Source organism: Aulonocara sp. 'chitande type north' Nkhata Bay, linkage group LG7 (assembly GCF_057382095.1).
Source record: "Aulonocara sp. 'chitande type north' Nkhata Bay isolate Kocher_YH1m ecotype deep benthic linkage group LG7, A_spYH_male_GT1.1, whole genome shotgun sequence".
In the NCBI taxonomy this organism is placed as follows: domain Eukaryota; kingdom Metazoa; phylum Chordata; class Actinopteri; order Cichliformes; family Cichlidae; genus Aulonocara; species Aulonocara sp. 'chitande type north' Nkhata Bay.
The window spans coordinates 27584657-27598582 of record NC_141350.1 but is presented as its reverse complement, the minus strand read 5'-3'; the positions used below and the strand labels follow the sequence as shown (position 1 = coordinate 27598582).

Sequence of the window (13926 nt, the reverse complement as noted above, 5' to 3'; positions counted from 1 at the left end):
TGTTATACATGATTCCCTTAGTGAGTATCATTAGAAGATATAGCATGTATTTTCACTGCCATTCAAAATAAGTCTAACTTTACCCATCCATTAATCCAAATAACCATACTAATTATTAAACTGCATGAATGTCTTAAAGGCATAAAGAACAGATGACCTCTAATTTCATCCATCCATTCGCTTCCGCTTATCCTTTTCAGGGTCGCGGGGGGCGCTGGAGCCTATCCCAGCTGTCATAGGGCGAAAGGCGGGGTACACCCTGGACAGGTCGCCAGTCTGTCGCAGGGCTAACACATAGGGACAGACAACCATTCACACTCACATTCACTCGCACATTCACACCTAGTGACAATTTGGATTAATCAATTAACCTATCCCCTCAATTAACCTATCCCCTATCCTCTAATTTCATGCTTCTAAATTCAGATAAAGCTGAGGATACTGTACTTGGCCCTAATAACCTTTAAAATATGGTATCTAACCAGATGCTTACTCTTTGCCTCGCCCTCCAGTAATGTTGGAGTCACATATTGATTGTTCGCTGTTGTGGTGTAATTTTCTGCTACCCTCCCTCTCCTTGGAATCAACCTACCTGCTTCTACAGTAGAATCATAGAGCAGATTGTTTTAAAAACCCTTTGGATTGTTTTTCCGACTTTCTTTGTGTTGTTGGCATTGTGTTCATAATTTGGGAAGGTAGACAGGACACCTGCATGACATTTTAGATGAGTTTTTTTTATTTTTCTATTTCTTTTGTGTGTGTGAGAGAATGCAACAAATACAAATATGAATGAAAGAACATTTTGTATATTTAAAGTAAAAAAACCCTACAAATATTAAATCTAAAAGTGCTCAGTATACTTTAATTAGTGTGTGCAGATATGCTATAAAGGTAATATACACAACACTGTACAAAAAATAGAGGGCAAAATGGAGAGCTAATTCATTTACTTCCATCATCTTCTAGGAATACTCCATTAATCTGAATCTCTTATAAAACTGTGATTTCTTCACTGTCTGACTGTGACAGTTCTGATTGTTTGCCTGACTCTGATAGAGTCGAAGGGTTACGATGATGACAACAGAGATGCGACTCGTGGTTGTATGGTGCAATCCTGCTCAGCCTGTGGCTGTACGTGCTGCCCACATCAGTGAGATCTGGGTGGGGATTGGTTTTGGTGGGGAGGGTTTGCTGCCGACAGCCGCCCGTTGACAGCAGCTCCCTCTCCTTGGAGTTTCTCCATTTCATCCTGCGGTTTTGGAACCAGATTTTCACCTTCACATGACACAAAAAATAGGTTAACATCAAGTAGAAAATATCTCTGTGATTCAAGTTTGAACTACTAATGGTGGCCAGCTGGTAAGTTCCTGCTCTTTCAGTATTTAATGTATACTTTTTTTCATATGTAGCAGCAAACCAAAGAAAAGAACCAAACCATATTCCGTACTTCTCTTTTCTCTGATTTATTTCCCCTCACCCTCCTACAGGCCAGAAAGATAACAGACTCTCCCTGAGCAGATAATATTCTATGAGCAAATAGTTGGCAACAGTGGAGAGAACCTACACCACTTTAAAAGAAATTTAAATAAAGGAGAGACCGTAGGTTTTTTATTTATTATGTACTGTACATCCATCCATTTTCTACAACTTATCTGGGTTTGTGTTTGCAATCACCTTAAACAGAGAATCCTAAACTTCCATAACCCCAGTCACCTCTTCAAGTGGTTTCACAGCCAGTCTAGAAATACAATCTCTCCAGCGAGACCTGGATCTGCCTCAGGACCTCCTTTCCGTAGGGTATGGCTGAAACAGCTTACCTAGGAGGAGTCAAGGAATCATCCTTTTTGATGTGGAAGAGCAGCTGCTCTACTCTTCACCTTCTCTTAAGGGACAGCCCAGCCACCCTTTGTAGGAAACTACACTTGTATCCACAACCTCATTCTTTCTCTCCGAGTTCATGAGCTTATGATTACAGTTGAGGGTAGGAGCATAAACTGACTGGTAAATCAACAGCTTCACCTTTAAACTAAGGTCTCTTTGCACCACAACACATTAGTACAGCCTGTGCAGAGCCAATCCATCTGTTAGTCTCATGCTTCACTCTACCCTCACTTGTGAACAACACCCCAAGATTCCTAAAATTTGAACAAATACTTTTCTAAGTAGGCTGAGGAATGTGATCTCCCTGTAATTTGAGCACACCCTCCAGTACCCTTCCTTTAAAAAGGGGGACCAACATCCCAGTATGCCCATCCATAGCCACCGCTTCAGACCTGCACACAGCATTGGGAAGACATGTAAACCAGGACAGCCACACAACATCCCGAGATTTAAAGAAGTCTGGGCAAACATCATCTATCCCAGGGGCCCTGTTACTGAGCAGTTGATCAACTAAATTTGTGGCATCACTCCCAGTAAGAGGCCACTATTCCCCTTCATCCACAGACTCTGCTTCTATTACACATATCTTGACACTGGGATTGAGGAGATCCTTAGTGTGTTTCTTCCACCACTTTACTATATCCTCAGTTGAGGTCAGTAGCGTCCCCAGGACAGTTGTATTAAGTGTGAGTAGAGCACCAGTTCCCCCTTCTGAGTTGTCTGAAAGTTTGCCAGAATTGCTGTGAGGTCGACCAAAAGTATTTTTCCATGGTCTACCGAAACTTCTCCCACATCTGATTTTTCGCATCAGCCACTGCCAGAGCTGAACTCCACTTAGCTTGCAGCTACCTCTACAGACCCACAGTCTAACCAAGCCCAATCCTTCTTCAGCCTAAAAGCTCCCTTCACCTCCACTGTCCACCACCTGATTCTCAGATTATCACAATGATAGTCACTAGCAACAGTGCAGCTGCAACTCCTTGGCAATAGAGGTGTGGAACATGCTCCACCCAGACATTGAGTCTGGGTGGAGCATGACCCTGGCAGTGCTTTGATTGCATTCAGGCTGAAATGAAAAATATGTACATATCTAAGATATGTACATGAAGGTTCTCAGTCATCCAGTTCATCGTAGTCTAACTTCTTTAAGTTGTTTGAAGACGTTTCACCTCTCATCCGAGAAGCTTCTTGAGTTCTAGGGTCAAATGGTGGAGAGTCCCAGATTTAAACCCCATGAAGGTGGCTCTTCTATGTTGTGCCATGCGCTTGTGAAGTGGCTGTTTTGTTTCTCCAATGTAGAAGTCAGGGCATTCTGGACAAAACTCCAAAACACAAACTTTACAACCTGGTATATGCTGTACAGTGCAGCGAGGAATGCCCAGACCTCTACATTGAAGAAACAAAACAGCCACTTCACAAGCGCATGGCACAACATAGAAGAGCCACCTTTATGGGGTTTAAATCTGGGACTCTCCACCATTTGACCCTAGAACTGAAGAAGCTTCTCGGATGAGAGGTGAAAGGTCTTCAAGCAACTTAAAGAAGTCCAGACGCTTTTCTCTCCAAGCTCCTTAGACTACGATGACCTGGATGACTGAGAACCTTCACAGACACATTTTTTTCATTATTGTGATTATTATAATAATTATCCTATGAGTTTCATTTTTCATTATTCAGAAATATCAATATATACCATTGATCAATGGTCATAACAATTTGCATATTATTGATCAAGGAACTGACCTCACAGCCCATTGTTCGCCACTGGTGCTAGTTTCAGTCATTATGCAAATGCAGTGTTTAAAAGGTTGGGGAAACCTGCAGTCAGCTGAGACTGAAGAAGTCACTTGGATGAATGATGAAAGTTTCTCCCACTGAAAACGCTACGTCCAGATGAACAGAATCAACTTCTTGGGATAAGATTTATTGTTATACATGTTTTTATTTTATACAGTGTCAAATGAATAACTAAAAAAAACTACTAAAACTAGAACTTGAACCACTGTTCCCACATAAACATGTTTTAATAGCACAAATACCATTTACTGAAATTTGTAATCATCTCATAACCTTTATCACTATTCCAAAGAAAATAACTTTGGCATCTAGTCTAAGGAGCTTGGAAAGAAAAGCATCTGGACTTCTTTAAGTTTCTTGAAGATGCTCCGGATGTTTTTCTTTCCAAGCTCCTTAGACTACAATGCCCTGGATGACTGAGAACCTTTACAGACAACTTTTGCATGTCTTCCAAAAATATAATCAACCGAGTGTTAATTTTTTTTTTTACTATTGTACAAGATTCCTCATGGCCATGACTGAATAAATAAATGTCAAATCACAGTGTTAGTAATGGTCCAAAACCATGATGTGGTGTGTACCTGGGTGTCTTTAAGATCCAGTTTACTGGCGAGCTTCTTCCTGTCTGGTTTGCTAATATATTTTTGCTTCTCGAAGGTTCTCTCCAAACCTTTTCTTTGGAGGTCTGAGAACACAGCCCGCCGCAGCATGCCCCTCCTGGGCTTCCCTCTGGGGCTTAGGGGCCATGAAAATGTTCCTGGGACAGGAACCACAGAGGCAGAGGCTAGATGGACAAAACATAAGAGAAACAGGAGATTTTAAGAGTCGGGCAATGATTGGGTAGTCTCGACATCTAAAAGAAAAAAAAATGCAACAAGAAAATGGGAGTGCAACAGGCTGTTTTACAGCTGATCAAAAGTTTAAGATCACATGCCTTTTTTTGAGCACGTGGTCCTAAACTTTTCATCAGTGGTAAAACAGCATATTTCAGTTTAAGGGTTGTTTTCAATAAATTGCATGCTCAAAAAAATGTTTTGTCTCACTCCAATTTCTTCTTGTTGCATGTCGAAGCTCAACTTGGAAACTTGTTAACGTCCAACCATGCAAAATATGATTTTTTGCCATTTTTCAAATGTTTTTAAACTTTTGACCGGGACTGCATAATGCACAGAGGCTCTTGACTTATAATAATGTTCTATGCAGTCCTGTGGAAAGTTATATATTTAAAATATATATATATTATACATTATATTTTCCTCTCTGATTACTCTGGTACAAAATGACCGAATTACTTTACCTTAAATTAACACACTCCCGGAAGAACACAGTAAGAGAATTCCAGATAAAACTTTTAAATTCAACATACAAATTAACCTTTGACCTGCCATCGGGTTTTATTACGTGCTGTCGGGGAAAATTTCAAGTCTTCTTCATGCAGATGACTAGTCTCAGGTCTGAGATCAGCAGCTTTCTTAAAACACCAAACTAAGTAATTACTTATGCTCCTATATAGTGACACAGTTACATGGATGATTAATCCCTTTGACTCTTTGTTTTTAATGTTATCAATAAAACAATTGCAGCTTTCACTGACAGCACGCAATGTGGTACTTTAGTCTTTACACTTTTTAAAAGTTAGAATACAAAGTGAACATATAGGAAGATTTGTCTGTTGTCACTGGGTGATGCTGAGGTCTGAATCTGAGGGTAGCTCCTCAGAGCACTGCACATGTAACGTTGTAAACAATACCTCATTAAGAATAATCCAAACTTGGTTTCAAATATTCAGGTAAAGAAAAACTCTTTAAAAAAATCTATAAATAAAACTACAGAATCTGTGCTGTAAAATTCATCAGAGGAAAAATTCAACATAGATTTTGACTACATAAATATTAGGCACTGCTATTTTAATCGAGCTTCTTTTACTTTGTATACATAAGCTGTGTTAGTGACAAACTGAGATATCAGAACCTGGAACTTATTTTACGGGCAGTTTGAGTGAACAATACTACAGAAACATTTTCAGTCCTCAGTTATTCATCTTCCGTTAAAACTATGTTAAATCCGCCGTTAATGGGGGGTTGTTGAAGTGTAGGCTTTTTAAATGTGGTGTTACTGTGCTTACAGATGTGGAGAGTGAGAAAAGATGCTGCTGTTTGCACATATTTAATAATAACCTCTGCACAGGAGCTGAACAAGAGTCCAGCTTGTTGCTCTTACAGTATAATACTCATAAAAAAAACAGAGTAATGGTAATTAGTTAGTGACTGAATAGACCAGTGACATTTCTCTGTTTCTTATAAAGACCATTTCAATGTCTCATCTTCAGCTACTGGACTGAACCTACTTCAGTTCATTACAGTCAGAGCAGCAGAGCAAATGTCTGAACTACAGCACTGACTTTAACGAGCCTTCAAGTTCACAGTGGTTTCTTGTTTCAAGTCAAGGAGGTGATGTGAAAAGAGAAAACCATCTCCGAATTGAGGAGGGGGCCTAAGGGTACATCTTTTGTCATTGTATTACAACTACCAACAAAATAAAATCAACTACTAACATTTAAAAATCAAGTGCCCTCATGCAGTTATGTGAATAAAAGCATGTAAAATCTCAGCTGGTGTCATAGCCTTTGGATGGGTCAGAACTCGTTACCCAGAAAAATTAGGTTTTGTAAACTGTAAAAGGGCATTTTTAAAATTAAATAATGATTGTCTACTAAATAATATATAATGAGTAGAATAATAGATAATGAGGAGAAAGAAGAAGAAAAACAAACCAAACAAAAACACATGAGACTTCAACTTTAGTATTGTGGTATAAAGGCACGTGTATTTGTGCTATCACCACTCCATGTGCTCCTCTGAAATTCAGATGGTTGGTACTAACAACCAATGCAACTTAGCTGGAAGACTTGTCGGCTTTATGACAAAGGAATGTTGTGTACCAGAACTGCAATTGTGTAACGGTGTACTGTTTTTATGTATTATGGTAAACTGACTGTTTATTATATAGCACTTTTCTACCTAAGCACTCAAAGCACTTGAGCACAAAATGCCTCGTTCACCCATTCATACCGGCAATTTTTCCCATGCTTAAGTGTTTTCTAGCTAACATTCACACAGCCAGATGGAAGAATCAGAGAACAACTTCGGGTTAGTATCTTGCCCAAGGATATTTAGCATGCAAACTGGATCAGCCAGGGATCAAACCACCAACCTTTCGATTAGTAGATGACCTGCTCTACCTCCTGAGCTACAGCCAACCCGATCATTATGTAACTCAAGTTCATGCATGCATTTTGGGTTATTTAGACCAAAATACTCAATTTTGCTCTACAAGGGCCTGATATCCACTTACAAGGACATTATACTGACACTGTTCTATCAAAATTTTAAACAAATATCCTCATATGTGGCTCTTATTTGTCTTAAAAACCAAAATAAGGTGAAAAAAAATCTGGTAATTCTTTGTTTTTACAAATATATGCCCAAATATCAAAGAGAAATTAAAAATGCATGCAGTGGAAGAGTTCAGGTCTTAGGAGGTTAAGGCTTTTTGGACCATTAGACAGCTAACGTGTTGTAAAAAAAACCAACACAAACTCCCAAATTTCCAGATCTAAACTTGCCTTATAATGGATTTACACACTAAACATGTTGCATTTCTGTTTCATCCTAAAATTCATCCTAAAAAAAGTTCGACATTAACCGATGATGGTCCTGGTGCTGATGTTTTCAAACAAGAAAAGTAAAAAGCAGAGATTTTGCGTTCATCCTGTTCTACAATTCTCATGAGAAGGCAGCAGCAGTTGAAAATGTCATAGTTTGATGCAGGAGTTGAAGGTGTATCAAAGCCGCTTTCACACATATTTCAGGACGCCAATGGGGCAGTTTGAGCCTTTGTTGGCAGAGTTCAGACCACATCTGAGGAGGCAGAGAAATCATTTCGGAGACCCAGAGTATCATCTAGCAGTGTGTCTGAAGTAAAATAGTATTGGAAATGCCGCACATTTCCATTTCCTTTTTTTTTTTTTTTGTCCAGTGAAATTACACAGTCGGTGTGAATGGCTGCATTAAAGGGTGTCTCCTTTTAAGTGTACTGCTGAAAAGGAATAAACTGACACATGTGGCTTTGAGGCAGTTTTATTAATTTGCAACCAGTTTGCTACATGTGTCAGTTGGTCTTTTTTAGCAAAACAATTAAAAGTAAATTCATCAGTCACTCAGTATCATCTGATATCATTGTAGTATCTGGATGCACATAACTAAGCTGGCTTGTTAGCTTGGGCAAAGAGTGTAACAGGGGAATGAGTGCTAGTGCAGCGCCACTGCATTGGTGTGTTATAGTAGAGAGAGATTTGATGAAGCTGTCAATAGACTAGTCAGTCTATGTTGCTACCCTAACTTAAGACCAGACACTGTGGGTAATAATTAAAATAATATGATTGTGTGTACATGCATCAGAGATTAGTTTCACATTTGGAGAAAAGGGTGAGGAACTTTGTCATTTGAAGGTCAGATCAGAGCCACTGTTTCTCTACACTGAAAGGAACCAGCTCTAATGATTGAGGCATCTGAATCTGGCCTACCTCTTTAATTTAATTAATACCATCTTTATTACTCAAAATAAATGAAAGAAGGGATACATTACATTAAATTAAACTGAATAAACAAAAGACACCAATTCTGTGTGAATAAAATCAATTACATATTATTAGCACAAATATTTGGTGCCATCATTTTAATTTAAAGCCTTCTTATTTTAGTTGGCTATAACTGATTGTATAAGATTATACTCCCAAATGTTACAGGGAAGAATTCTCCATGAATAACTGAGGTGTTCTAAAATCTTTCATCTCTGCATCACAGTATCTTGGAAAATGGATGTGATATTTCCATAGGTAAATATCAGCCTGATATCAGTTAGCTACAAAACTATATGTCAACATCTCTAATGTTAAATAATTTCTTTGGAGGCGCCGATGCCAAAGGATCATGAAATGCAAAAAATCCAGGCCCATTATTTTCCAGGCATTTCATTTCATTTAGTGTCCGTTTGTAGCCATATGATGTGCGTGTGAATATGGTAACAAAGTGAATGCATTTCTTTTCTCACTGAACAATCAAAACACTTTAAGTGGACATCAAGTATCCTTTAGTTAGAGCCCATCAGAAAGTAAATGTGATTATGAGTCAAGAGTCAAAGTCATGTTTTCTCCCTTATATCTTCAAATCACACACATTATATAGTAGTTTACAAGCTGCAAAAATCAAAATCAAAAATCCTTTGTTTAAAAAGACAACATAAACATTCCTAGTCCACCTACCTGTGAAATCAGAGGCTCTGATGTAAGGATAAAGGCTTCTGTCTAAAAAAGGCAGAGAGAGCGACTTTGTCTGAAGATTCTGGACTGGAAACAGAAAACAGATTCGCATCCACAGGCAGATTAGGATTTTAACATGAAAAGAGATATATATACACAGATGACTGTTAATAGCAGTGCCACTGAAAGGGCAGCTCAGATCTAACCTCATCAGACGACTGTATTGGACGATTGGTGTTCACGTGTCCATTGCTTAACTTTTATTAAATTGGTTAAAAGTTAAAAACTTTGCTTTTACTTTTGAATGAAGGCCTGAATTCGTCACCGCTACTTTCACCATTTTTTTTTAACTTTTAATTACGTGGTAGTGAAATACACTGCTAATTGTTTGTAGAAATTAAAAAAAATCATAAGACAATAATAATAAACAATATTTTTATGCTAATTCATTCACTAACAGCACTTTCAAGTCTCCGATAAGTCAATACAGATCGCTCTCTCTCTCTGTGTGTGTGTGTGTGTGTGTGTGTGTGTGTGTGTGTGTGTGTGTGTGTGTGTGTGTGTGTGTGTGTGTGTGTGTGTGTATGTGTGTAAATGTATGTTAAATTTATGGAGAGAGGGGCAGAGAAAGAGATCGGTATCAGAAACTCACGACTCCATGTAGAAGGTGCCAGGATCGTACCGACGCCGAACTTCAGGTAGTCCGGGCTGGCTGCGTACACAGATCCGGGGCTGCTGCGGCTGAGTTGACCGGATGTCTCCGTGCTTGGTTCTGTTGTACGTGGAAAGGACCTTGACCCCGCACTGAACGGCAGAATGTCTCCGGAACTAAGGGACGAGAAAGTTCGATGTATGTAGCCGACATGTTGGCTTATGTGATCTTCTACCAGAAAGCCGGTTCCTCTTCCCTGAGCCGCCGATTCGCTCAGTGACGCGGAGAGAGTAGCAGGGACACGCAGGAAACCCGGGTAAAGAGTAGGCGACAGAGCAGCGCAGGGAAACATCATAGTTGTCCCAACAAAATTCCTGTTGTCCAGCAGAGATTTCTTCAGGAGAAATAGGGAAGTCCAGCGACCTGCTCGGTGGCTCTTCGTCCTCGTAGGGTTTTATACCGATTCCACAAACAAAAACGCACACACTTGTGCACGAACGTGTGCGCGCGGACAAGTTCAACCCTCAGCCCATCTCTCTGCCTCATTGGAGAGTTTACACCCTTTATGGGAGTGCTCAAACACCCATAAATTTCATCACAGGACCTCTAAAAATAAAACTTTTCAAATGTTATATTCCAGTTTCTCTGCTGGAGCCAGTAGAGGTTACAACTCAAGTCCAGTGTTCTTGATGTCAGGGTATTACTAATGCACTCACGCCTGCGCCAACATCTACACAGTGGCTTGTAATTGATAAATAAGATGTCCCCACAAAAAAGGAGATGAAGAGGCATATCTGTTATTCAGTTTCGGGACACATTTTACCTGTAAGCATTAGCCAGGAAAAATGCAGATTGTTCTGTTAATGCAGGCCATTGCTGTGAAGTAACAAAAAAGAAAAAAGAAGAAAAAAGTGTTGGTTTGTTCTCTAAACAGCCTAAAAATGTTACCTTTTTGGACTAGATTGTTAGAGAATATTAGCTAATTTTACCTTTCTGAGCTGAATGTCTGCTGGTGTATGTTAGTTGCAAGCCAGGAGCTCATGTAACATCTCAGTTTCCTATTCTGGTCCAACAATCATGGTTGTTTGTTTACAGTACAGGAGCGCTATAGAGAGCAAATCAAAGGCATGTTACCGTCAATGGCCGACAGCAGACTATATTCAGTTAGAACATTGTTATAAAGTGATTATAAATCAACTTTTGTTGGGTTGTAAATTCTGTTTCACCATTACATTTACATTTTGGTGACAGCTATAATTAAAGTAAAATGAGCTGTGTTTATATTGTTAAGAGACAGAGAAAAATATCCTCTCATCTGCTTTGGTACAAATTGTTCTTTAACTTAGTTTGGAAAAAACAACATAATCAACATGATTGAGCCTTTTTTAAAGCCTCTTGCAGCTTTTGCATTTAGACTTATGATCCGAATGCACTGTTGTGCCAAACACGTTTTTCCAAGAAACACTCTATAAACTCTCCTTGCTTTTGTTTTTCTTTTATTTATCTATTTATGTATTATTTATGTTATTATTATTTACATTGATGCATGTGGAAAATAACAATGTCAGAGCTGAAAAAAGACAGAAAGAAAAAAGAAAGTGGATGAAAAAAGAAGAAATACCATAAGAAAAAAAGCACAACGGGTCACCAACCTCTGACCCTGTGCGAAAAAACATAAAATAAACAAACAGCACCTGGAAGAGAAAAAAATGCAAATAAACAAATCAGCAGTCTTGTTGTGTTTTGTGTGTGTGTGTCATGAAATTTACTTGATAATGAGGTTAACAACATCTGACTACACTGTGACTTGATAAGCCAACAGGGCTACAGTGTTTCTTCAGAACCCCTAGCAACAATGAAATCCTAAAGCAAACAATTCAGTTCAGTTTTATTTATATACATTGTTGCATCAAGATACTTTATATTGCAAGGTAAGATAAGGATGAAGACAGGACAAAGACATGCTGTGGAAGACAAGAAAACACTGTCTCTCCACCTCGTTCCTCTGCTATCCTGGTTTGTGTGTGTGCATGTGTGTCTGTGTGTGCTAGTTTTTGTGCAGTGGCGGAACTTTTTCAAATTTTTGTTACATACACCTGCTGGCAATCACACACCTGCCTGCAATGACCCTGTCAAGAGCCATTATTTAAGGGAGTGGCTGAGCAGCAGACAAATTGGATTATGGAATGATTTACAAATTGTAAATACCAACTGAGCTGCACCATTTTGGAGAAGAATCACTGGCACTCAGGAGTAGGGACTGAATCAATTTTTAAGTATAGATGCATTTTGTCATAAAGGTCAGAATCTCAGTCTAAAGCTCACAAAACTATTTCAACAACCGCCAAAGAGCTAAAACAGCAAATGAGAGCAGGTAAACAGATTTCACGAAAAGCTCCTTAGACTAAGGACGACTGAGAACCTTCACAGACATAAAATAAACATCTTACTATAAAATCCTCACTTACTATTGTCCAGCCCCATGAATTTCTATCAACCAGAAGACAGTGTACAAATGTTCTTGGCATATTGAATTCATACAATAAAATCAAAACTTGACCAAAGCACTTAGCTCATCTTACTGACAAATATGAGAAATTCTTGCCTCAGTGTCTCCATCACACTTGTGACACAGGGCACGCTCACTGAATGCTCATTTGTAGATTGGTCATGGGAGCTCAGACCAGCACATCACTGTGCTAACAGTCTTTCACATTATAAAAGCTTTCATTCTTCTATTCACAGCCCATTTTGCACTAATCATATTGGAGTCTCAATATTCTACAGCCCTTCAGCAGGAGGCTTAACACACCTGGTAGGTTGTTTAGAGGGGTGCTTGTAAATGCCTGAGATTAAAAGGGGTGAAAACACAAGCCAAGCTCTACTGGGGAAATGAGGAGGGGGATGAAAAAAGTAATCAGATTACAGTAACGCGTTACTGCCCATCTCTGCCAAAGACATCCTGGTAAAAAATAATTTGGACATCAGAAATCACAAGTAAACAGTTTAGTATACATTACAGATGAGTGGTGGTCAATTACTTTGATTCTGTGTGGTGAGAAATACAGTATTGTTTATTTGTTAGGTCTGAGGTCTGAGTTCCAGTTTTGGGTTCTCTGCATAGTTCTAATGTCTTAGTGTTTTATCATTTGTTTTTTGTTGTTTGGCTTTTACTCTGTGCTTAGCATTTAAATTTCAGCCCTCCTTAGTTTTAGCTTTCTGGGTTCTGTTTTTGGTGTTAATTTGATGATATCCACTGTGCTTTCTTGTCAAGTTTTTTGTCTGTTAGCGATTCTGAGTTTAGTTACTTGCTGTTTGGAGACATGTTCCCGCTCCTGAAATTCAGATAATTTATCTCCAAGTCTTTAGACTGTAGGAGAAAGCTGGAGTACCCAAACATGCAAACTTTGCACTCCACACTGCCCCCGGCCAGATAGCTACTTTAGTCAGTATTTTCAAATAAATATAAATTTAACAAAGCAAATAAACAACTTTGATAAGAGTCATTAGATGATGGTTTCAAGATTGCTTTCCTAGATTGCTTTTGTTGCCTGCTGTGTAAACCAAAAAAGGGATTGCATTTGCCAAAAGGCAATCTTATTCTCACTCTCAAATGCTGCGGTTTTGTGGTGATTACCTGTGTTGCCTCACAGCAAGAAGGCCAACCAGCTGTGGGCTATATGTGTGGACATTGTTGGTTCTCACTGTGCCTGTGTGGGTTTCCTCTGGGTGTTCTGATTTCCTCCCACAGTCCCAAACACATTCATGTTAGATTAAGTGATTCTAAATCGGTCAGAGATGTGAGCTAGATAAAACACTTGAAGTCGGTTGGGTCACGTGACAGTAGTGTATAGCGGTGTATAGAATAAAGCAGTGTATGGTTAAAAATGTGACTGCTCAGGTGACCATGTGTTGCAGAAAAAAATGCAGTGGCTTGGGTTCAACTCCAATCTGAGACCCTCTGCTCTGCGTATTCTTTCTTCAAAGAGCCTTTATTCAATACGGATTTGTAGAGGTGAATAAGACAAGAAAAACACTATATAAATACAAATACATTACATTAGCCAAAACTTGATTGGTAACTAGAAGTCTGACTACAAGTTGACTATAAATGCAAACTAGAATGATCCCAGCACTATAGATCCTACCTCTTGTCTGCAGGTTTGCCATATTCATATGCAGATATCCATTTATAGAGATTATTATTATTGTTGCCATGGTGCCAGGTCTCTCTTGGAAATGAGATTTTTAATCTCAATGAGATTTTTTACCTGGA

The 13926-nt window shown here is 39.0% G+C and overlaps 1 protein-coding gene across 3 annotated transcripts; it reads right to left on the bottom strand.

The window, feature by feature from the left end:
* Positions 1-752: 752 nt before the first annotated feature.
* On the bottom strand, positions 753-10167 carry LOC147325316 (homeobox protein DBX1-B-like). 3 transcript variants are annotated; one of them, XM_086302435.1, is made up of 5 exons: positions 9651-10146; positions 9002-9085; positions 4260-4462; positions 3625-3764; positions 1158-1275 (listed from the first exon to the last, which is right to left on the bottom strand). In XM_086302435.1, the coding sequence occupies exons 1-5, from the start codon at positions 10003-10005 to the stop codon at positions 1272-1274; spliced, it is 786 nt and encodes a 261-aa protein (XP_086158561.1). In that variant the 5' UTR covers positions 10006-10146; the 3' UTR covers positions 1158-1271. The 3 variants fall into 3 exon arrangements, with proteins under 3 accessions (XP_086158562.1, XP_086158561.1, XP_086158560.1); XM_086302436.1 differs by lacking the exon at positions 3625-3764 and having other exon boundaries at positions 753-1275; positions 9651-10167; XM_086302434.1 differs by lacking the exon at positions 1158-1275 and having other exon boundaries at positions 3479-3764.
* Positions 10168-13926: the final 3759 nt, after the last annotated feature.

What these genes read in the sequence shown, in the direction of transcription:
- LOC147325316 (XM_086302436.1), bottom strand. Translation starts at nt 10,005, where the DNA reads ATGATGTTTCCCTGCGCTGCTCTGTCGCCTACTCTTTACCCGGGTTTC. An exon ending in CAGAGCCTCTGATTTCACAG is followed by an intron (nt 4,463 to 9,001) that starts GTAGGTGGACTA and finishes TTGTCCATCTAG; the next exon opens with CCTCTGCCTCTGTGGTTCCT. An exon ending in TGGATCTTAAAGACACCCAG is followed by an intron (nt 1,276 to 4,259) that starts GTACACACCACA and finishes TGTCATGTGAAG; the next exon opens with GTGAAAATCTGGTTCCAAAA.